Source organism: Notothenia rossii, assembly GCF_949606895.1.
Source record: "Notothenia rossii genome assembly, chromosome: 6".
NCBI classification, from domain to species: domain Eukaryota; kingdom Metazoa; phylum Chordata; class Actinopteri; order Perciformes; family Nototheniidae; genus Notothenia; species Notothenia rossii.
The window spans coordinates 3,734,290-3,758,231 of record NC_136909.1 but is presented as its reverse complement, the minus strand read 5'-3'; the positions used below and the strand labels follow the sequence as shown (position 1 = coordinate 3,758,231).

The following is a 23,942-nucleotide window of genomic DNA, read 5'->3' as shown; positions in this document are numbered from 1 at the left end:
GTTCCAGGGAACTCACCAAGTGTCAGAAAACACAACCCTCTCTATTTTCCTCCATACCCAAATCTCTAAAAAAGGGGCTGCAACGGATCTGATGAAAACTGATCCAGATTTGAACACTTTACTGACGTCAGTAAAGTGGCGCTACGGCTATTGGGTCAATTCTCCACCTATCAGGGGAATGAGAGGTTGGGCCACGGCCGGCCATTGCCGCTCGAAAGTGCTGGAGAAGCTGTAGTACATATGCCAGGCCTGTACGTGGCGCTGTAGTCTGCCACAAAAGCAGCGAAGAAGACTTCCCTTGCATGGTTGCCATGGTTGCCCTTCTGTTTATTCTCCGCTGTGGCTCTTTTTCTCCCTCCCGGAGGCAAGCGTTTGCGCCTCCTGCTTTAAAACAAATGAATAATGACTCTATATAATCATATGTGAGGGATAATGTGCAGCGACGCGGTTATTATGGGGAAAAGAACACCGACAGGCTGATCAGGAGCCCGATGCGAAGCGGAGGGATCTAGATCGGCAACGATATGACTCCCATTATTAATTGAAATGCTTTTATGGATTTAGAAAATGATTTTATTGATTTAAAAAATAGTTGTATTGATTTAAATGTACATGCATCCGCTAAGAAAAATAGTCCATTGTTACTGTTTGAAACGTTGAACTAATTCAATAGCGTTTTTGAGGAGCTTTTTGATTACAGATTTTAAAACATCGTTGCTTGCTTTAAAAAGTAGCACAATTCATTATGTCAAATCTTGGAAAGTATTTATATATCCCTGCCCTAATGCCAAAGTAACTGGCAACTGAATATTTGTTGCCGTTTGATGTCTATGTCTGGAAAAAAGGCTGCGTAAAAAGGAGGGTTTCTGCCCCGTTAATTCTCTTCTTGGTTCTATAAGAATAAAACACGGAGGACGGGGTCTCTTTTTGTCCCCCTCCTCTCCCCGCTGCAGCCCAGCAGCTGATCTCAAAGCACGCTCCCCTCTCCTGCAGGGGGGCGTGGTCAGCTGCAGCTCACGGAAACAGCCCCCTGCAAAAACAGCGCTGGAAAGAGCAAATAGAGCGAAATGAGGCATGGCTAAAATGCAGGATCTGTTTGGTGTTTTGAAAAAAACAAACTATATTTATATACAGGTATGGCTCTACAATATATTGTTCAAATATAGCATGATATGTCACCAAAAGAGGGGCATTTGCTCGTCTCACTGTTGGTGATTTATTCAGAATTCAATGCACCCTTAACCAGCATGGCTACCAAAGATGCTTCGTACTTTCTTACGGTACGTCCACACAGCAGCTTTAAAAAAATCTTCCAACGCTTCTCTGCCCATTGACTTTGAATGGGGGTGACGTCACTTTGCCTCGCTTTTCGCCAAACTGCATTGTGGGGAAGCAAAGCGAAGATTTCCAGGATTTTTTCAAAGCTGCTGTGTGGACGGGCCATTACAGTGCAGACGCTTTTCTGCATGCTCTTGCCTCTGCTTAGTTTTTTATGCTGATGTTCCTATTTTTCTTTTCTGAAAAATTCGAGCAGTGGCTCCTGGACATTAACTTATCACTGGGACAGTCATTTTTCGTAAATAGATGGAGGTTTTCAGCCATATTTCAATATTTTTACGACGACGTCAGTCTTACAGTAGCATGTCCTAGCAACAGCTAAAGCCTGGTACTGCATGCTATTTAGCTTAAGCTAGTTAGCAGCAAAATGCCTCCGTTCTCTACAGATGTCTTCACCAAACTTCTAAAGAAGATGGCCGCTTTGAAAATGAAAATGCAACGGTTGTAAGTTAACGTGGAACTGAATGGTCACAGCTAGTTAGCAGCTACAAGGATTCCAAGGAACAGGAGGGCTGTGTACCGGGTAATAAATCTACAAGTGGTAGTCCTCCCTGGAACTCTCTGGGTTCAAAGCCTAAGAGTAAATAATTTCCATGGGATTTGGGAGGACGAATAACAGGCAGAGCCCAGCGCTCTGAAATCTTTGATGCGAATATCACCTCTTCAACACCTATCCATACTAGGTAACAGCCGTGGACAGCTGCTAAAGGGAGTACTTCAAGCAATCTTCCTAAACCACCAAGTGTGCCAATCCAGAACAGATACGCTCCGCTGACCCAGAACCAGGGATCTCTTTCTGAAGACCTGGATGCTCTTCACACAGCAGGGTAAGGACCAATAGCTACTCCAAAAGTAAAAGGCTAGAGGGAAAGCTCATGACTTGGCCTGCAACTCGGATTGTGGGTGACTCTGCTGTAAGAGATGTAAAAAGTCTGTGTAGTAAGAACAAAACCAAAGTACTCTGTTTTCCCAAGGATATGGTCTCTGACTTGGCTGATAAGACCTTGCATATTGGGGCTGAACATCCGACTGTGAACAATTTGATACTGCATATTGGAACAAATGATGTTGTGAAACAACAGCCAGAAGTGCTGAAAGAAGACTTTAAATGTTTGTTGGAAACTGTCAGCTCTCTAAATGCGGAGGTGTTCATCAGTGGCCCTCTACCGCCGGTCAAAAGAGGAGTGGAGAGATTCAGCAGATTGTTTGCACTGAACACGTGGCTTTCAACTGCCTGTACTGACCATTCTGTCCATGTTATTGACAATTTTAACTTTTTCTGGGACCGCAGACATCTTTTTAAGGCAGATGGAGTTTGCCTGAACAAGTCAGGAGTGAAATTATTTATCTAACATATTCAACTGCCTGCGTCATCAATCTGTTCCCTCTGCCAAGGACAAGCAAAAAGAGGAATCAAAACAAGAGAAAGACAACACATCGCACAGAAAACATTGAAGAAGTATCAATGCACCCGCCTGTTTGAATGTCTTGATTATGGGAAACCTATGAGACAGATGGAGGAGTCTCCACCGCCCTTCACCCCCCCTATCACCTTTGAGGATACTCTTCCTTCACCCCCCAGCTCTCTCTACTCTCTGTTCACCCTCCCTCCTGGAGTTTGATGACCACATGAAAGAGATACAGAGGGTTGGCACCAAGTCCCTCCTGGAGTTCAATGACCGCATGAATGCGATACACAGGGTTGGCAGCATGTCCTTTACCCCCGTCCCTCAACGACGCCCAGCGCAATCATCGAAGCAGAGAAGTCTACCATCTCCCCCGTCTCCATCACCGTGCCTACATCCACCACCTCCCCCCCTTCAAGACAGCCTCTGCGGTCTCCGAAGCCTGATAAGAATGTGTGTGTACAAAACGCAGCAAACTCTAACTGATATGTGCTGGGTCCAGGCTCAAGGGCGTATGGCACTCTCAACTCTCTTTCCAGGACAAGCCGGGGCCCGCCTGCCACTAGCTTTGCCGATATCTGTGTTGATAGGTAATAGATTGAGAGCGGTGAATCAGCTTAGAAACAGGAAGCGCTCAAACCTTTGTGTGAGTTTATCAAATTTAGCAGTGATTCCATGTCAGCCAAAGCTTGCCACAACAAATCTGACTGATAGTGTGTTTAACTAACTTAAACTAGCTTTATTAAATGGCAGGTCTTTGCCAGGAGAAAACATTTTTAATCAATGATTTTATCACTGAGCACAATCTCGATTTTATGTTTTTAACAGAAACTTGGATTGAACAAAATAACAGTGCAGCTGTTCTTATCGAATCAACACCTCCCAACTTTAGTTTGATGAGTCAGGAAATAATGCATAAGAAAGGAGGTGGAGTACTTATTTTGTTCAATGATTCCCTTCGATGCAGGAAGACATCTTATGGGAACTTTGCTTCTTTTGAATATGTGGCCCTTCGGCTGAAATGCTCCTCTCGAGCTCTGTTCCTAAATATCTATAGACCACCCAAATACTGTGCAAGATTTTTTGATGACTTTACTGAACTGCTGTCTATAGTGTGTATTAACTTTGACCGTCTAGTCATTGTTGGTGATTTTAATATCCATGTTGACAACCCCCAGGACAGAGGGGCTAAAGAACTGTCTTGTGTTCTTGATAACTATGGACTGACTCAGCATGTGACGGAGCCCACGCACAATAAGGGGCACACTCTGGACTTAATTATCTCAAAAGGTCTGAATATCTCTAAGGTTGTGGTGACTGATGTTGCACTCTCTGACCATTCCTGTGTTTTCTTTGAGAGCTCTATTTCTGTTCACAAAAATGTTTAAAAAGAGGCAACCACAAAGCGATATTTAACTGAAAATACTAGGGAAATGTTTACTCCAAATTTTTCTTCCACACTTGCCCCTGCTAACATCTCAGTAAATGAGCTAGTAGATCATTTTAAATGTCAAAAATTAAAATGTTATAGATGCCATTGCTCCAACTAAGGTAAAGGAAGTGACTGAGAAGAAGATATCTCCATGGAGAAAGGCCAAGACCGTGAGAAAAGAGAAAAAATAGTGTCGAAAAGCTGAACGCAGGTGTCGAAAAACAAATCTCCAGGTCAACTTTGAAATCGATAAAGAGAGACATGGCCTTTATAATTTGGAATAAAAATTTGCCAGACAGTCTTTCTTCTCTGATATCATTGCCAAAAACAATGCACGTGCCTTGTTTGCTACCATCGACAGACTGCCTTGATATTATTCCAACAGGGTTTTTCAAAAATGTTTTTCTTTGCATGGCCTCAGATCTATTTCATATAGTAAACTAGTCTCTTCACTCAGTCCCTGAAAACTGCAGTCATTAAGGTGGGACAGCTGGCACAGTGGTTAGAGCGTTGATCATCAGATCAAGGGACGTTGGTGAACTCCAGTTCGAAACCCGCCGTTGTGTCCTTGGGCAAGACACTCTACCCACATCTGCTCCTGTGGGTAATGCCCACAGTAATGACTCTTACATGTCTAATATGTCTAATGGTAAAGTGCTTTGAGCACCTGTAAAAGCACTCTAATTAAAAATGTAATGCATTATTATTAAACCGCTCTTAAAAAAAGCATAATCTAGACGCTTCAGTAATGAACAATTACAGCCAATATCAAACCTGCCATTTCTAGGTAAAATCATAGAAAAGGTAGTTTTTCAACAGTTGAGTAATTTCTTGCATTTAAATAACTGTTAGGATGTGTTCCAGTCAGGCTTTCGTCCAAACCACAGCACTGAGACTGCTCTTGTAAAAGGTATTCAATGACATCCACTTAAACACAGACAGTGGCAGAACTTCAGTGTTAGTATCATTAGATCTCAGTGCTGCGTTTGACACTGTTGACCACAACCTATTACTAGACCGACTGGAAAACCGGGTGGGACTTTCATCAACAGTTCTAAATTGGTTTGAATCCTACTTAAAGGACAGAAACAACTTTGTTTTTATAGGTAAACACAAATCTGAGTTGAAAAATATGACATGTGGGGTTCCTCAAGGCTCCATCTTGGGGTCTCTTCTCTTTAACATCTACATGCTACCGCTGGCTCAGATAATGAAAAACAACAAAATAAGTTACCATAGTTATGCAGATGACACACACATTTACATAACCATTTCACCAGGAGACTATGCTCCAGTTAAAACACTGAGTAAGTGAATTGAACAAATCAATGACTGGATGTGTCAGAACTTTCTCCAATTAAACAAAGACAAAACTGAGGTAAGGCAGAACGTATAAAAGTTAGCGCTGAGCTTCAGACTGCAATGTTCAAAACAACAGATAAAGCCAGAAATGTAATGGTGTCTTTACAGGTCTCACTAAAAAATATATTAGAAAGCTGCAGCTGATTCAGAACGCCGCTGCTCGAGTCCTCACTGACACTAAGAAAGTGGATCACATCACTCCTGTTCTGAAGGCTTTACACTGGCTTCCTGTGTGTCAAAGAATATATTTCAAAAATACTGAGGCTGGTTTATAAAGCACTGAATGGTTTAGGCCCAAAATAAATGTATGATCTAATGCAAAATTGTGAACCATCCAGATCTCTCAGGTCTTCAGGGACTGGTCAGCTTTCTGTCTCCAGAGTCAGAACTAAACATGGAGAAGCAGCGTTCAGTTATTATGCTCCAAATATCTGGAACAAACTCCCAGAAACCTGCAACTCTGACTACTTTTAAATCCAGGCTAAAGACTTTTATTTTTGCCGCTGCTTTTAACCTGTTAAGCCCTGAGCCTGTTTTTTTGTTCATTCCCAGAACAAATGACCATATCTTCCCTTCTAAAAGGGGTAAATGAATCATATTTTTTCTCAAACCAATGAAAAACCTGTGAGTTGGATGTAGAAAAGTCAGAATCAATATAGATGTTTTACATTTTGAAGTAAATTTAAACATAGTAAAAAAAATGTAAATTATAGTGTCCATCCAAAACAAAAAAAATACTTATAGTGAAAACCACACTTGAATGATGGGTTAGTAGACTAAAAGCTTTAGGAATCCAAAGTAAAACATATAATAAGTACCCTGTATCAAGATTGATGCAAAACAAGTGACATTTGACCTTTTTAGAGAGATTTAGCACAAAAAAAACACTTCTGGGGTTATTTGGGTGCATTTTCCATATCTTTGGCCCCCCTCGTTCGATTTTGATGATTGACATCTCTTTCTAACGGTTAGAGCCATTAGAATCGAGGGGAAGTTCCTAAACTCCATCTAAACATTACCCATTGGTGAATGAGTGCTACGCAGTCAGAATGCCCCGGACACGGAAGCTGCGATACACTCTGATGGCTATCATTAGCAGCTAATATAAAATCTCCAATTTTGACATACAAAATGGAATGATGGATTATCAGTCATCATTTCAAAGTGACAGACACATTGGATTAACCTTCAGCAGCGTTTTTGTCGTTTTAATGCCATTGAACACCATCTGGTGTTTCCCCTACCATTGTCTTGGCGGGGCGCTGCGCCCTGCCAACGAAGCCCCGCGCCCTGCCTGAAATTCAAGGTGTTTTTTTACATTTTTTTTAAAAATTATTTTAAATAATTTATCCGCTCTCCCCCCCGACACGCACACACACTCGAATGCCCACACTCACAATCAGAGACAAGAGCGGAGGAAAGGAGAACAACAGCTCTGCTGTCTGCCCGTTTGTGTCCCCCCCAGTTTCAAATTCGATTATTATTCTTTTTTAACCGCAAGCCGTTATCGTCACGGGAGAAGGACATAAACAGCCTGCCCAGGTGGACGCGAGCGAACGCGACAACGAACGTAGTGTGCGCATTCTAAAAATAGCTCACAGATGGTGAGCAGGTACCGCGGTTTTGAACTACAGTATTGAATTTGACAGAAAAAAACAAAGAAACACCAGCAGAAGAATAGTCTAATGAGTTGGGTGAAAAAAAGACAGGAGATGACGTGAGTTGGTTTATTCAGTAAATTAGCTCCGGATAATTGGATGTTCTGTCTACACCTGTTGATGTGAGGCTAATGCAGGATTTGCTAGCTTGATGCTACCGGCATTTAGCGGCAGTGACTCAACAAATTGCCGCTTAAAATGTAACGTCAGCAATGTATGACAAGCAGACTGCTTGTTTAATGTTAAACTCACACCAATAGCTCAATATGATCATAACACGATTGCTTTCATATCAGAGATCAGATGAGGTGGAGCTGCCTCCGGCCATAGAGGATGAGGCAGAGAGACGCAGCAGCAGCACAGGGTTGCAGCCGGTATGTTATATGCTGAAGTCAGGTGATTTAAATGTATCAAGGAAAAGAAGAAGTGTAGGTTACATGATAAGAAGGGAATACAGTTTGAATTAAAGTACAGTGTAATACTGTACTTTATTACTTTTTAATGTACAAATACTTTGTTACTGTACGATATCAATAACAATAATCCAAAGCTCCTCTCTCTGCTCCAGTGGATAAACATTTTTTGGGGTACCCGAGCAGCACCCTACCAAGGCAGTAAACCTGGGGGAACACTGATCTGACTCCCATAAAGTCCCCATTGTCATCCATACAGATGAAATCAAGCAGGGAGTTTCATACAAATACTTGGGTGTAATGATTGACCACCTGCTGTCATGGAAGGATCACATTGAATATCTGAGCAAAAGGACAAAACAAAGAATTTATTTTCTCCGCCGTCTTAGGTCTTTTGGGGCGAGCAGAGAAATTCTTCTGTTGTTCTTTACATCTGTGATCATGTCTATTCTGCAGTACTGCAATACTACCTGGTACAAATTTTTGTCAGCAGCTTTAAAATCAAAACTGCTCCACCTGTTAAAAATCTGCTCAAAGATTGTTGGTCAACCCTGTCAGAGACTCTATGACTCAGCCTATCATAACAACCGAGTGAGGCTGTCCAACAACATCATCTCTGACCCAAACCATGTTCAGTGAATATGAACTGCTACCATCTAATCGGAGATACAGGGTCCCACCATTCAATAAAGTCAGACTGAAGCACTCCTTTGTGCATCAGTCAATCCTCACAGTAAATACAGAGCTAAATCCCAGGTCAAATGCACGCTGAAGGCTCTTGAGCATGTTTTCTCTCATTGATTGTGCTGTTACGTTCAATGTTTGTTGTTTGTGTTTCATGTATTGTGTCTGGATACTTGTCTGTTGATGTTAGACATGGAGCTGCTGTGACGCAAGTCAAATTTCAGACTTGATCTGACAAATAAAGTATTATCGTATCGTATTATAGTATTATTGGAACACGACTTTTGATCAGAATAACAGCTAAGGTGAGACGATCTCCCGTGTTTGCTCTGTAATGCTATGTGTTGTGATGTCTGTGTTTGCTTCCCCTGTCGCAAGTTCTGATCGCTCAGTGATGTTACCAATGTCTATAGAATATGTGGAATCTCAGCTTTAATCTGATATCTTGTATGTGCAGTTACAATACGTAATAAAGGTATTTTTACCTTGAGTTCTGAGCTAAGTGTGTTCGCATTTTTTCGCTCAGGGCTCATTCTTGTTAGACTTGTGCTTTGTTTTGGTAAAGATTGTTTGTATCTTTAGTTAGCTGAGTTTCTTACAGTTAAGTGAGTATGACACATTAAATTGATTTTTAAATATTAAGATGCCCTTAGAAACAGTTTTGTGAAAAAACACCCCGCAGCCCCCTGTGTTCGGGCTTAACAGGTTAATTTAACTATTCATATCTTAAACTGCACTGTACATTTTATCCATGTATTTTTTCTTTTAATGTTTATTTTAATATCTTGGCTTTTTAATGACTGTTTTTAAATGCCATTTTGCCGCTGGTTTTAATTTATATATTGTTATTTTTAGGGTTAAAGTCCCATACGTGTATTGGGGTTAAAGTCCCCCTGTAGGTAGTTAAAGTCATTATTGTGGTTAAAGTCCACTGAGTGTTCCGTTGTGGTTTCAAGACCCTGGTTCGCGGAGGACACCAAAAAAGTCCAAGAAAAGACAACTTAAACTTAACTAAAGTGCATTTATAAAAAGTGGAATAGTTTCGGCGAAAACTAAAAGGTACCATAAAGTCAGATTATAATTTTCCAAATGGGGGTTTGTTTAGCATGAAACACTTGAAATAACTAAAGGACAGGTTAAACAAGAAAGTAGAGTCAAAGGGAGATTATAGAAAACTATTTCTGCTAAAAAGTTAGCGATGATTGAGAGTCAGACCTAAACATTTCAGATACATGTGTGTATCTCACACTGCACTGTAACTTTTATTCATGTATCTTTGCTTTTAAATTAGTGTTTTTAAATGTCATTTGCATAATACGTTTCTTAATGTCTTTCATTTTTGTAAAGCAACTTGCGTTGAAATGTGCTATATAAATACACTTGCCTTGCCTTGCCTTACCACAGCATTCTGCAGTAGCCAGCAAAATATAAATAATATTCTGGATTTTTTAACACTTTTTACTTTTACTAGATAATTCCATATATGTTCTTTTATAGTTTTGATGTCAGTATTAATTCAGTATTAATCGACAAAGTAGAAACAATTTAAATAAAAAACTTCAAATGAGAAGATGTGTCCAAACTTTTGACTTCGTGTAATACTAGTGTATAGCTCTCAAAGTATATATTCTGTATATATATATATATATATTAGGGCTGTCAAACGATTACAAAATGTAATCAGATTAATCACACCTTAAAAAATTAATTAATCATGATTAATCACCATTCGAACTACAGTATGTCCAAAATATGTCATTTCTTTATGTATATTGTTGCGAGAATGAAAAGATAAATGAAAGAAGGCGGATATATCCATTTAACATACAGTATGTATGTTTATTATAATATTGTTCTGTTTGTCAAAATGAAAGACAGCCCACACATCTATCAATTATCAAACCGTGGGGTCTTATTTCATTACGTGTTGATTTCTATCAACACGTAATGTTGTATCGATGTGTATAGAGATGTAGGCTACTACAGCAAAAGTATTCTCCGTCGGGACTTCCTGCAACAACACCACGCCGTTATCTTGATTCTGATTGGCCAGAAGACATTATCAAAGATGTTCTATTGAGAAGACGATCACTACGTGACAAAAGTTTTCAAAACTGTAACTGCCTCTGTGTCAGTCAGCGCAGTATTTCTGAGTAATTTATTTTGGTAGGAACCAAAGTTCTCTAAGGCGGAACCTTTGTTTTTATATCGCCTGTTTCCGTCAGGACATACTTTAGCGTAACACTCATCCGAAAAGTCCGCTGACTTAGTACATGTTTTTCAGTGCTGATGCATCTGCAAAATAGCTCTTAGCATCAAGATAAACAATCGTACAGAGTAATACCAAGCTACACAATTTTCCTCATGCAATGCAGCTACTAAGGTATATTTTGCTGATGTTTTTTGTGTGTGTTTTCTGTTCCTGTTTGTATTAAATTGTTTTTATACAGCTAAGGGCTAACACATGTTGGGCTTAGTTAGATTGGTCTTTGTGTTTTGTTGAATTATATGTAACCAAAGTGTATTGTGTATACAGTAGCCTAATTGAAAGTGACGACATTACCAGGACAATGTTGGGATATTACTGTATGTTTTGTTATTATTTTGACTAGTGATTATTGTATTTGTGTATTATGTTTTTTGATTACAGTTTTCACGGTCTGGATGAACCAAATAAATCCTGCCAGTAAATTAAAAACTCGTTGCTGTCGTCTGTACTGAGGGAATTACAGTGAAAACTTAACTGCTCACGAAGACAGCACCAAAGAGCAGTGAATGACAACAGTAAGGCAAGTAAGATGTCCCGAAATGGCGAAGAGCACACAATTGCAGATGTACATTTCCCAGACATGGAGTCACACACACCTGACAAGACAGAGTGTGTGCACGAGCACAGCTCAACCGTGCAGCCACAAGCGACTGAAGGCATCATAGTGGACAACCCCGCTTCCTCAGAAGAGCCACCATTAGGCCAAAGAGTCCGCAGAATGACGGAAAAGGGTCAAGAACAGCATGATGAGCAAGTAATAAAGGTTGCACATCGGTTCAGTGTGTGCTATGAGAAGTGGAAGGATGCCACAAAAGAAGCCAACCAAGCGCTGAGTGGAAAGTGCTCAGACGACCTGCTAGATGGACAAATGACTAAAGTACGCAATACCTCTAGGAGTCTAAATGACGTTTATGACGATTGGAAACGCCTTGAGGTTCCTGACCTTAACACACGTCGCAAAATCGACACCTGTGAAACAGTAACAAAGAAGATGGTTAAGGATGCAATGGACCTTATAGATGCAAGGGAGGAAGCTACAGCCCATAGGCATACTACAAGTCAAAGACATGAAGAACATCGAGTCATTGAAGAGGTAATGTCTGTAGCCTCAGGAAGGACAGGCATTAGCTCTCGCCACACTAAGTGCTCCTCTGCAAGCAGGAAGAGTGCAGCTGCTGAGGTTGCTGCCAACAAAGCCACCTTAGAAGTACAGCTGGAGCAAGAGCATTATATTAAAGAGCTTCAGAGACTGGAAGTTGAAGCCGCTCAGCTAAAAGCCAAACAAGAGGCTGAAAATGCAGAGAGACAAAGAGTGCTAGAAGCCAAGCGCAGAGAACTAGATCGATTGGAGACTATTAAGAAGCTAAAGGCTGCCGAGGCACGACAGCAAGTTTATGACCAGAGTATACATTCATGTCCGGCAACTAAGGGCGAAGGCTCAGATGAAGAAATAAATTATCTTCTCCATCGTGGCTCTGTGAAGAAAGAAGAGGAAGTCAAGCCTCAAACTATAAATGATCTTCTCCATCGTGTCTCTGTGAAGAAAGAAGAAGAAGTCAAGCCTCAAATTAGCCCGCTGCGGCACCATTTTACACCACCAGCTGTAGCACAAGCAAGGCAAGAAAACAAATATGAAGATGGCACAACAGCTCTCGTCAAAGCGCTCGCAGAAGCCATCAGTGCGAGTTGCATTCCTCTACCTGAACCTACAGTGTTCAGTGGTGACCCACTCCGATTCAATGACTGGAAAGTGTCCTTTCAGACGGTCGTTGACAGGAAGAACATACCAGCTGAAGAGAAGATATATTATCTACGCAAGTATGTGGGTGGATCTGCTAAAAGGGCCATAGAGAGCTACTTTTTACTTGGCACAGAGCCAGCGTATTATGCAGCATGGGACATCCTAGAAGAGCGATACGGCAATCCATTCCTCATCGCCAAGGCCTTCAGAGAGAAGCTCGACGCGTGGCCCAAGATAAGCTCCAAAGGCAGTATGGAACTTCAAGAACTCGCCGACTTCCTGCGCTGCTGTGAGGCAGCCATGTCTCAGATCAGAGGTCTTGAAATACTTAATGATTGCAACGAGAACCAGAAAATTCTCTCTAAACTCCCAGACTGGTTGACTTCAAGGTGGAATAGGAAAGTCATAGAAGCAGAAGAAGACACTCACATGTTCCCGAGCTTCAGCCAGTTTGTCAAGTTTCTCACACGTGAAGCTAAAATCGCTTGCAGCCCAATAACATCTCTTCATGCTCTTAAGCCAAGTGAAAGGATTCCAGACAAGAGTGTAAAGAGCGGAGGTCCTGGAGCAAAGGTGTTAGCAACCGCCTCAGATGAGAAAGCCGTCGTCACAGGCTGTGTCTTCTGTGAGAAGGCAGGACACAGTCTACAAAGATGTTACAAGTTTATGCAAGGGACAATCTTGGAGCGAATCAAGTTTGTTCAAGAAAATAATTTGTGTTTTGGCTGTCTCAATTTTGGCCACCGATCTAAAGATTGTAGAGAAAGAGACAGCTGCGACACCTGTGAGAGAAGACACCCAACTTGTCTTCATGACGATCGCACCAAGGAAGAAAGGATGTCTACAAGATCTGACAGAGCAAGGTACAGTGACAAAGACAAAGAAGAGTACAAAGAAAGGAAGAATGAACAGTCACAAGACCAGTCAGAGAGACCATCACGTGAGGCGACGGCACTTAGAGTCATCCAGAATGTTGGAGACACTCATACCTCCACAATAATTCCAGTGTGGGTGTCATCTACAAGTGTGCCAAGTCGTGAAGTTCTGGTGTACGCACTCCTTGATACACAAAGTGACACAACCTTTATCCTCGACGAGACAGCGAAGGCTCTCAATGCTAAGAGTGAACCAGTTCAGCTAAACCTCTCCACGTTGGCTTCAAGAAACACAATCGTGTCCTGTCGGAAGCTAGCTGGTCTACAAGTTAGAGGTTTTTATTCAGACAAGATAATCACTCTTCCAGTGACTTACTCAAGAGAGTTTATCCCTGCAAACAGAGACCATATTCCCACACCAGATACGGCGAAAGCATGGCCTCATCTTGAACACATTGCAGATGAGATCGCTCCTCAGCAAAGCTGTGATGTCGGCCTGTTAATTGGCTACAACTGTGCCCAAGCCCTCGTTCCAAGACAAGTGGTGCCTGGTGAGGAACACCAGCCGTTTGCACAGAAGACAGACTTGGGCTGGAGTGTAGTGGGATATGGCAACCCGTGTCTCAACTATGGAGATGCAATTGGAATAAGTCACCAAGTCATGGTGAAGCAAGTGATGCCAGGTCTACCGTCCTCTTCAGACCTCACAAAGGAAGTGCACTATGTCTGTAGGACACAGATAAAAGAAGTTCTCTTACCTGCAGATGTCATCAAGATGCTGGAGTCTGACTTCGTTGAAAGAGCGTCGGAGACCAGCCCCATCTCTCAAGAAGATCTAAGGTTCCTGTCAAAAATGGAAAAGAGCATCAAGTTAAAGAGCGACGGTCATTACGAAATGCCGCTGCCATTCAAGAAAGAAAGACCTAACTTACCTGATAATAAGATCTGTGCTATCCATCGTCTCAGGTGCCTAGAAAGAAAGCTGAGAAGAAACGACCAGTACTACAAAGACTACAAGACCTTCATGGATGAGACCATAAGACGCGGAGATGCAGAAAAGGTCCCGGAGGAAGACATCCACAAAGCTCCAGCTTGGTACATTCCGCATCATGGGGTGTATCATCCACAAAAGCCTGGGAAGATACGCGTTGTCTTCGATTGCTCCGCCAAGTACCAAGGAACGTCCTTGAACGACCACCTCCTGACGGGTCCTGAGTTGACAAACACCTTGGTGGGAGTTCTGTATCGCTTCCGAAGAGGTCCTGTGGCAATCATGTGTGACATCGAACGCATGTTTCACCAGTTCCATGTTAAGGCAGAAGACCAAGATTACCTGCGGTTCCTTTGGTGGGACAATGGAGATCTCGAAAGCCAACCTTCCATCTATCGGATGAAGGTCCACTTGTTTGGTGCAGCATCGTCACCTGGCTGTGCCAACTATGGGCTGAAGCATGTCGCTGCTGAAGGACAAGGAAACTTTAGTGACGACACCATAAAGTTCATTCAACGGAACTTCTACGTTGATGATGGATTGTCAAGTGTAGCATCTGAAGACCAAGCGATCCAACTGGTGAAAGAAGCAAGAGAGCTTTGCAGCACAGGCAAACTCCGGCTGCATAAGTTTATCTCTAACAGCAAGAAGGTCCTAGACACAATCCCAAAAGAAGAATGTGCTGCAGCTGCCAAAGACAAGGACATGGCACTGGGTGAACTGCACATGGAAAGAGCACTCGGTGTGCAGTGGTGCGTGGCTTCTGATGAGTTCCAGTTCAGAGTAATCGTCAAAGAGAATCCACTTACGCGAAGAGGAGTCCTGTCCACAGTCGCTTCAGTCTACGACCCTCTTGGATTTGTGGCACCGTTCATCTTGTTGGGAAAGCAGATCCTGCAGCAGATGTGTCGTGACAAGCTCAGTTGGGATGACACCTTACCTGATGACCTACGACCTCTATGGGAAAGCTGGCTTCAAGACCTGCGAAATCTAGCCGAGGTGAAGATTCCAAGATGCTACGTTCCATCAAGCTTCAAGGTCCAACACTACGAACTCCACCATTTCGCCGATGCCAGTGAGTCAGGCTATGGAGAGTGCTCGTACCTCAGAGCAGTGAGTACGTCAAGTGAAGTCCACTGTTCCTTTGTAATGGGAAAGTCGAGAGTCGCTCCTACTAAGGTCACAACCATACCAAGACTCGAGCTGTCAGCAGCAGTGGTAGCTGTCCGCACCAGTGACATGCTCAAGAAAGAACTGGAAATAGAATGCCTACAAGAAGTCTTCTGGACTGATTCAAGAGTGGTCCTTGGTTACATCAATAATGAAGCCAGAAGATTTCACGTGTTTGTGGCAAATCGTGTGGAACGCATCAAGCAAAGCACAGAGTCTACACAATGGAAGTATGTGGCTTCAGAAGATAATCCAGCAGACCACGCCTCAAGAGGTCTCACAGCAGAGCAACTGGTATCCTCTAACTGGTTCACAGGCCCAGACTTTCTTTGGCAGAAGGAGTTACCAAGTGGAGATGTCAAGGTGGGAGAGATCACATATGACGATCCTGAACTTAAGAAGGTCCAGGTTCTCGACACCCAGGCGAAAGAAGTCAAGTCGCTGCCAGATCGCCTACACAAGTTTTCAGACTGGTCCAAAATGGTGAAAGCTATCGCCAGACTCCAGCGCCATGTGAAAGAAATTAAAGGGCTTCAGCCAAAGTCCTGTGAAGCCTCCAGTTTGGAGGAAAGGAGAGAAGCGGAGTTGACAATAATCAAGATGGTTCAAGAAGCAACCTTCTCACAAGATATACAGTTACTCCAAAGTGACAAGGAGACGCCAGTCAAGGGCAAAGCCAATAAGTTGCACCGGTTAAGTCCATTCCTGGATGACCAAGGTGTCCTCAGAGTTGGAGGCCGCTTAACTCATGCTGCCCTACATCCACAGGTGAAGCATCCAGCGGTCCTTCCAAAGGACAGTCATGTGTCAAATTTACTTGTCAAGCACTATCATGAAAGAGTGTACCATCAAGGACGAGGAATGACCATGAATGCGCTCCGATCTAATGGCATATGGATACTGGGCTGCAGCAAGGCTGTATCATCCCATATCTACAAGTGCACTAAGTGCAGGAAGTTCAGAAGATGCACTGAACAGCAGAAAATGTCAGACCTTCCAGAGGACAGAATGGAAACAGCTCCTCCATTCACCTACTGCGGTATGGACTGTTTTGGACCATTCTACGTAAAGGAAGGAAGGAAAGAGCTAAAGCGTTATGGATTGTTACTTACCTGCATGTGTTCCAGAGCGGTTCACGTTGAGATGATTGACGACATGACCACGGATGCCTTCATTAACGCACTGCGTTCATTCATCGCCATTCGTGGAAATGTACGTCAGATAAGAAGTGATCAAGGAACAAACTTCGTCGGAGCAAGACGAGAGTTTGCTGAAGCATTGAAAGAAATGGATCAGGAAGAGCTCAAGCAGCTTGGATGTGAGTTCATCATGAACACCCCAGCTTCAAGTCATATGGGTGGCGTCTGGGAAAGACAAATTCGCACCATAAGAAGTGTCTTGACGTCCATTCTAGAACAGTCAGCTACGCAGCTTGACTGCTCCTCTCTAAGAACGTTCCTGTATGAAGTCATGGCAATAGTGAACAGTAGACCTCTGACCACTGATTGTCTAAATGATTCATCCAGTTCAGAGCCCCTGACACCAAACCACATTTTGACCATGAAGTCCACGATACTCGCTCCACCTCCTGGGAAGTTCGTCAAGGAAGATCTATACCTACGCAAGAGATGGCGTCGAGTTCAATTCTTATCCAACCACTTCTGGACAAGATGGAAGAAGGAGTACCTCCTGAGCCTCCAACAGAGACAGAAGTGGACCAAAGATCGCAGGAATGCAAAGGTCGGCGATGTTGTACTCCTGCAAGATGATACTACACCACGTAACCAGTGGAGGATGGCAAAGGTTATCGAAGTGTACCCAGGAAAGGATGGGAAGGTGCGAAGACTCAAGTTGCTCATCAGCGACTCAACCCTTGATGAGAAAGGAAAGCGTATCTCCAAACCTGTCAACCTGGAAAGGCCCATCCATAAGACGGTGACGCTGATGGAAGCAGACTGAAGACTCCGGCCTCTCTCTTTCTTTTCCTCCCCTCTCTCTCTCTATCTGTCTCACTACAGGTGCAGTCATGGTGATCGTTCTCTGGGAAGCCAAGGACTGAAGTTTAGTTTTTTTGTGTTTATCTTTTCTACGCAGTATGTTGTCTCTCAATAGTTGAAGAAAATCATATACATGTGATATGTTTTGGTGGGAGTGTAACTGCCTCTGTGTCAGTCAGCGCAGTATTTCTGAGTAATTTATTTTGGTAGGAACCAAAGTTCTCTAAGGCGGAACCTTTGTTTTTATATCGCCTGTTTCCGTCAGGACATACTTTAGCGTAACACTCATCCGAAAAGTCCGCTGATTTAGTACATGTTTTTCAGTGCTGATGCATCTGCAAAATAGCTCTTAGCATCAAGATAAACAATCGTACAGAGTAATACCAAGCTACACAATTTTCCTCATGCAATGCAGCTACTAAGGTATATTTTGCTGACGTTTTTTGTGTGTGTTTTCTGTTCCTGTTTGTATTAAATTGTTTTTATACAGCTAAGGGCTAACACATGTTGGGCTTAGTTAGATTGGTCTTTGTGTTTTGTTGAATTATATGTAACCAAAGTGTATTGTGTATACAGTAGCCTAATTGAAAGTGACGACATTACCAGGACAATGTTGGGATATTACTGTATGTTTTGTTATTATTTTGACTAGTGATTATTGTATTTGTGTATTATGTTTTTTGATTACAGTTTTCACGGTCTGGATGAACCAAATAAATCCTGCCAGTAAATTAAAAACTCGTTGCTGTCGTCTGTACTGAGGGAATTACAAAAACCGTTTCTGGTCTTCGGTATTTCCAGACAAGTGGCTACTGAAATCAATCTTACTAACTGCTGTCTGTGCAAATTTACTCTGCGCGAGTTGGCGTACTTTATTTTGCTTACTTTAACATCATTGTTCATGGTGGGGCTAAGGCGGAGCCAAGCCATTTCTTGGTATGGCTGTAGCCTACCCCAGCCATACCCTGGCGCTGCCAATGGTGGGATGTATGGGTCGGGCCATTCTGCGCATGCGTTAAATATTTTAAAGCAATTAATTCAAAAAATGTATTACCGCCGTTAACGCGATAATTTTGACAGCATTAATATATATATTATAAATACATGTGGGCAATAATTGATTGATGAGATTTTACATCAATGTTTTAATTACCCTATTCTTTATCAAGTAACATTTTAGATTGTGTTTAATGTATTATTGAACATATTTATTCATTGATTTTTTTTAGTATGCAGAACTCCAAAGTTGAAGTTGTACACAAAATATAATTAGTTGACTCAATTGAAAAGAGAAACTTACACATTTTTGTTGGCCTCAGAACTTAAAAATATTGTGCAGCCTGTCGCCTTGAAATGTTGAGTTGTCCTAACTTTTTTTTTTTTTACAGTGTGTTTACTTTATTATTGAACATATTTATTCATTGATTTTGTTATGAATTATTCTCCCGCAATTTGAATGAATCCAAAGTGTTATTTTTATTTGCTTTTTACACATTTAAAAAGAAAAGGTGAATAAAGAAGCACATTACAACTACATTATCAATTTATGTCACATGTAATCAACTATTGCCTACATGAATGGTTAATATTTAAATCTGTACATTAAATGGCATATTATTCAATGCATTTATTTTTATAAATATATTAATTTTGGTAGGGTGCTCTTCCGTAATAATTATAATTATTATTATAAAGTACATTTGTCTAATAATAGTTACATACTTTTACTTAAATAAAATATTAATGCAGTACTTTAACTTGTAATGGAGTATTTTCACAGTGTGGTGTTAGTACTTTTACTTCAGGATCTACTACCTGCTGCAAGTGTTGATAAAGGGTCTAACGTGTTATTAATTTGATAATAAAGTGTTACTGAAGATTTTAAAGTGTTAATTAAAAGTAAAGGGAACAGACCTGCTCTGTGTATCCGAAGCTGAGGCTGTAAAACAGCGTCCAGTAGCTTCTGGAGTCTCTCGTTCTCGTCTTTGGAAAGAGACAGCTCCTCCTCGAGCTCTGCTATCGTTTTTTCGAACAGAGCAAATATCTCTTCTTCAGCAGCAGTGAATCGCTGCTTCTTCAGCGACAGCAGCATTTTGACTTCACTCATGTTTACTAGATCATCTTTTCCTGCAAACTCCGTTAAACACACCGTTTCTCTCTCCATCAAACTCTCAATCTGACTAGTGTTGCTAACGTGTTTCCAGCTATCATGCTAAGCTAGCTCCTATAGTCCGAGGTAAACACTCCAGAAAAAAAGAGCACAGAGTCCATTCAGAGGTTTATCCAGATACACAGATGATGGATCAGTACTGTTGGAGCTCACACACACTTTATCGGCAACACAGATAGAGAGAACCGAAGCGACGGGACGCCTCCTTGATTCAGGTTAGAAAGATATTCTTCTTATTCTCTTTTTTTAATGGCGGATCGAAACAGCTTTTAGTTGCTTACCGCCACCTACTGTATGAGTGTGTATTATCATGTCATTCTATCTTTAATAAAACAAAATAGCGAAAAATAAAAAAACGTTAAATAAATAAAACAAAAAAAAACAATCATCCATGATTGTTAAACCCACAATGAAGTCAAAGTTATTATTTAGATTCAAAATTTGATCAATGAATTAATGATGGAAAATGATTTATATTGCCATGGTGAATATCTTTTGATGAAATGATTGTTCATTTTAAATCGTAAATATGATCTGTTTCGTTGTACCTTCCGGTGTTTATTTAAGTGAAGTAATTGAGGACAGCCGCGGTGCTCTGAGACCTGATGAGACGGGGAGCGGAACAGTTTTTCGACCGCAAATTGTAAACAGAAATTAGTGTTGCAAATTGGACTGCAAAGCATAGTTTTTATTGGAAAGTATATCGTCGAAATATTTATTTTAGATTTGTTATTTTGAGACCATTTAATGCAATACTTTTTTATTAATAAATTACATTTGTTGACTGAAAACCTTCGGCTGCTTATTGCTTTGGATTGCGTGTCGTCAACCCCGCTCTATAGTGGCAAAAGAAAACCTTGGATGCCATTACATCAAGTCAAAAAACTCCGTAAGGAAGAGACACACACCATTTGGATCACCGGAAAAGAGGGACACACCGGAGCGTACAGACTGGGCCGGTGGTGAGTAAATAAATGCGTATACGCATTGATTGGAATGTCGGATGTGTTAAAGTCTAAAAGGAAATCATAACGGCGATGCACACATTGTAGGAGGATTGTTAATACCTGTGGACCGTCTGTGAAAAGAATGTGATTGAATCAACACCAAGACGAAACATATCTGTAAACCCCAGGGATCAAAAGATCGGTGAGGGCACACCATCAACCTCCAGCCCAAAGACATCAACACCAAGACGGAAAACATCAGTAAAACTGAGGAAAAAACTTAACAAGACACAGAGGATGCTCAAGACAAAAGAAAAAGAGCTTGACAAACTCCAGAAGAAGGTAAAAAGACTTGAAGCAAATTGGGCTGCAAAAGGTTGCACCAGGGGGCTGCTTGGGACTCAAAACAAGACTCACAAATGGAACTGGACACAGAAATTGCAGCATCTGCTGCTAAAATAAAGGTTCTGCAAAGCATTGACGTGGAGGAAAAAATGGATGATCAAATGTTATGAATGCTTATCTGGAGGAAAGCAAAGAAAGAAGCACTCTGGATCCTGAAATCTCAGCCATGGAGTTCATGCCATTGGGTGCAGTGCCTAAAACACCACTTCAGAGGACTGTCATTAATCTTCACAGCCCTCAGCAACCCACGACACAGTTTAGACCTTTTAAAATGCCCACAATGCATAGCTCCACCCAATGCAATGAAATCCATGATAACCTCAACACTGTTATACAAAGACAGAGAGATATTGCTGACCTCATCATTATGCAGCAGAAACTTACCTTGTTACCAACAATGGAGATAAAAGTGTTTGATGGTGATCCACTTGGATATCAGTCCTTTATTCGAGCTTTCGAACACCTTATTGAGGATAAAACAGCTAGCAGTCATGACAGGCTCTACTTTCTCAACCAGTACACTTCCGGCCAGCCCAAAGATCTCGTTCGCAGCTGCCTGCATATGGATACCCAAAGAGGTTACACAGAAGCCAAACAGCTGTTAAAGGAGCACTTTGGGGGCGAGATCAAAGTAACCAGCGCTTATTTGGAAAAGGCAATGAACTGGACATCAATTAGACCAGACGATGGCAAAGCGCTTCAGGCATATGCAAAGTATTTAAGAGGCTGCTGCAATGCTATGCAAGATTTACAGTACATGGATGAACTAGATATTCTTTCCAATCTAAGATCAATAATATCTAAACTCCCTTACAAACTGCGAGAAAAATGGCGGACAGTGGCTTATGATATATTACAGAGAACAAAGAAGAGAGCTAGATTTCGTGATCTGTGGAGCTTATGGAAAAACCAACCTGGTATCACGGCAAGACGTGAACATTTGACGATTTACCATGCTGGGAGACGTGAATGTCACGGTTTTGTCCCTTCAAAACGTGACAGTTACACGGTATTGTTAACCCATGTTAACCAGTGGATAAATAGTGCCAAGCAAAGGCTCTACCGCGCCTATTGGTCGGTTTTTATTGTCAGAATTAGATGTTTTTAATTTATTTTGTAATCCTCAGACTCGATTTCGCCGATTATCTTGTGGCCCCAGCTGGTCGACACCTCTTTCAGCAGAAACAAAGGCTACATTCATGTATTACATCGATGTTAATCCCCTTCAAGCGTGACAGTTACACGGTATTGTTAACATGGAGAAATACCCGGAAGTGCCAAGCAAATGGTCTACCGCGGCTATTGGTCGGTTTTTATTGTCAAAATTAGATGTTTTTCATTTATTTTTTAATCGTCACACTCGATTTCGCGGATTTTCTTGTGGCCCTAGCTGGTCGACACCTCTTTTAGCAGAAACAAAGGCTACGATGTTAATCCATTTGTGTTGTTGTGGAAATACCGGACGTGGCGTTGTGTGATCGCTTTGCAACTGAACTCCGTGAAAAATAAACACCACTAAGGTTCAAGGGTCAAGGGTTTTTGTTATCAGCTGCTAGCTACAGTGTAATTTTGGCATTTCAAATCTTAGATCCCGAGCTCCTCCAACAGTGCAACATAAATAGGACATAATAAGAAAATAAATAAAGATAGATAAAAAATAGTGCAAAATGCACCACTTTTGGTTCAAATGATGAAACCAGTAGATTCATTCATTTATTTATTTTTGTTGCCCCAGCTAAATCGATGTTAATCCATTTATGTGGTTGTGGAATTATTGTACGTTACATTGTGCGGTCGCGTAGTAAGTGAACACTATGCTACCGATTACTATCCGATGACCATGAACGCACCGGACATCGGCTACAACCTCCTCTCTGTCTGAATTCGCCAAGCAGGTAATGTGCTGCACCGCATGCCTACAATATTTTAATGTTTATTGCAAGTAAATCAGTTGTAGTTACATATCTTTTTAAAGCACGAGCTAGCTAAACACATATTAGCTTTACTTGACCGGAGATATAGTGCAGTGGTGAGTCCTACAACCCGGAGTTGAGTTAGCATTTTACAACTATTGGTTCCCTCGTCTCAGAGTCAATGGGATTTCTCCATAGGATTTTGGAAAATAGCTCGAAATAAGATCTGTGGAAAACGAACCTGCTTGATAAATGCACGTTTTGTTCAGCCGGATAATCTCCACATATCTACCCTACTTTTATAATTTTCGAATCATAAATCTAATGGCCAGAAGCAAAATGCTAACGTTATGCTATAAACGAACTACAGACCATGGATTCATAATAAGACATTTTAGAATAATTATCTTTAGAAGTACACCAAAACATAACTGCTAACAATGTAAATGCTGTGTTGGAAACAAAGTTAATATAAGAAAATGTTGAGTTAAATACTTTTGGCACTGTATATACAAAGCTTGGACAAATGCCTATTGTGGCTGCCATACTTGCATACAGTGGCAACTAATAGTATTGTGAAGAAATGTCATGACAACCATCTACAGACTGTTACTGCACGCTGATTGTTGTGGTCCTATTTAGGACAAAACGGGTGGTAGGTAGGCGGCAGGTGGCGCTGGAGCAGTTAATCGCCGGCCTGCCATCTTCGACGGCGAATTGGGTCCAGTTCCATCGCCCCGCCAACCTGGAAGCAGCCGTCACCCTCGCGGAGGACCACCTCTCGCTTCCCCGGCGGAGCATGAAAGAGGAGCTTCGACCACCAGCCGTCTCAGCAGGATAACATTGCATTTTTACAGCCTGATCTACATAGTAAAGTCAATATGAAGTTACATTTAAAATCTATTTTTTAAGTAATCATGAAGTCTCAAAGGCACCCTACAGCGATATTGACCAATACTGAAAAGTCTCAAACTAAATTCAGTTTTCATACTTTAGTTTCATGTTTGTATATATTCAGTGTCAGAGGAAGACATAAAACAACTCAAGAGGAGACAGAGATAACTCTTTAATGGTTATTAGCAAGCTAGCTAATTTAATGTTCAACCAACAGTTGGTTTTCTTCAAGAAATAAAATGCTTTCTCTAACAGTCGGAAATAAAATAAATAACCA

General features: G+C 41.5%; 2 protein-coding genes across 4 annotated transcripts in view; one reads left to right on the top strand and one right to left on the bottom strand.

The window, feature by feature from the left end:
• LOC307044027 (uncharacterized protein) overlaps window positions 1–23,942 on the top strand; it is a 219,361-nt gene that overhangs the window by 89,108 nt on the left and 106,311 nt on the right. The gene's annotated exons all lie outside the window — the stretch shown is intronic.
• Window positions 1–23,942, bottom strand: part of LOC307044023 (phosphatidate cytidylyltransferase 2-like) — a 28,171-nt gene that overhangs the window by 3,136 nt on the left and 1,093 nt on the right. The window contains exon 1 of one of the 2 annotated variants that reach the window (XM_079689032.1): window positions 19,251–20,055. The exons of the other annotated variant lie outside the window; for it this stretch is intronic. Coding sequence (XP_079545158.1) covers window positions 19,251–19,500 — 250 coding nt within the window. The 5' untranslated portion in view covers window positions 19,501–20,055. Of the gene's footprint in view, window positions 1–19,250; window positions 20,056–23,942 lie in introns of those variants that run through there. 2 annotated transcript variants of the gene reach the window in all.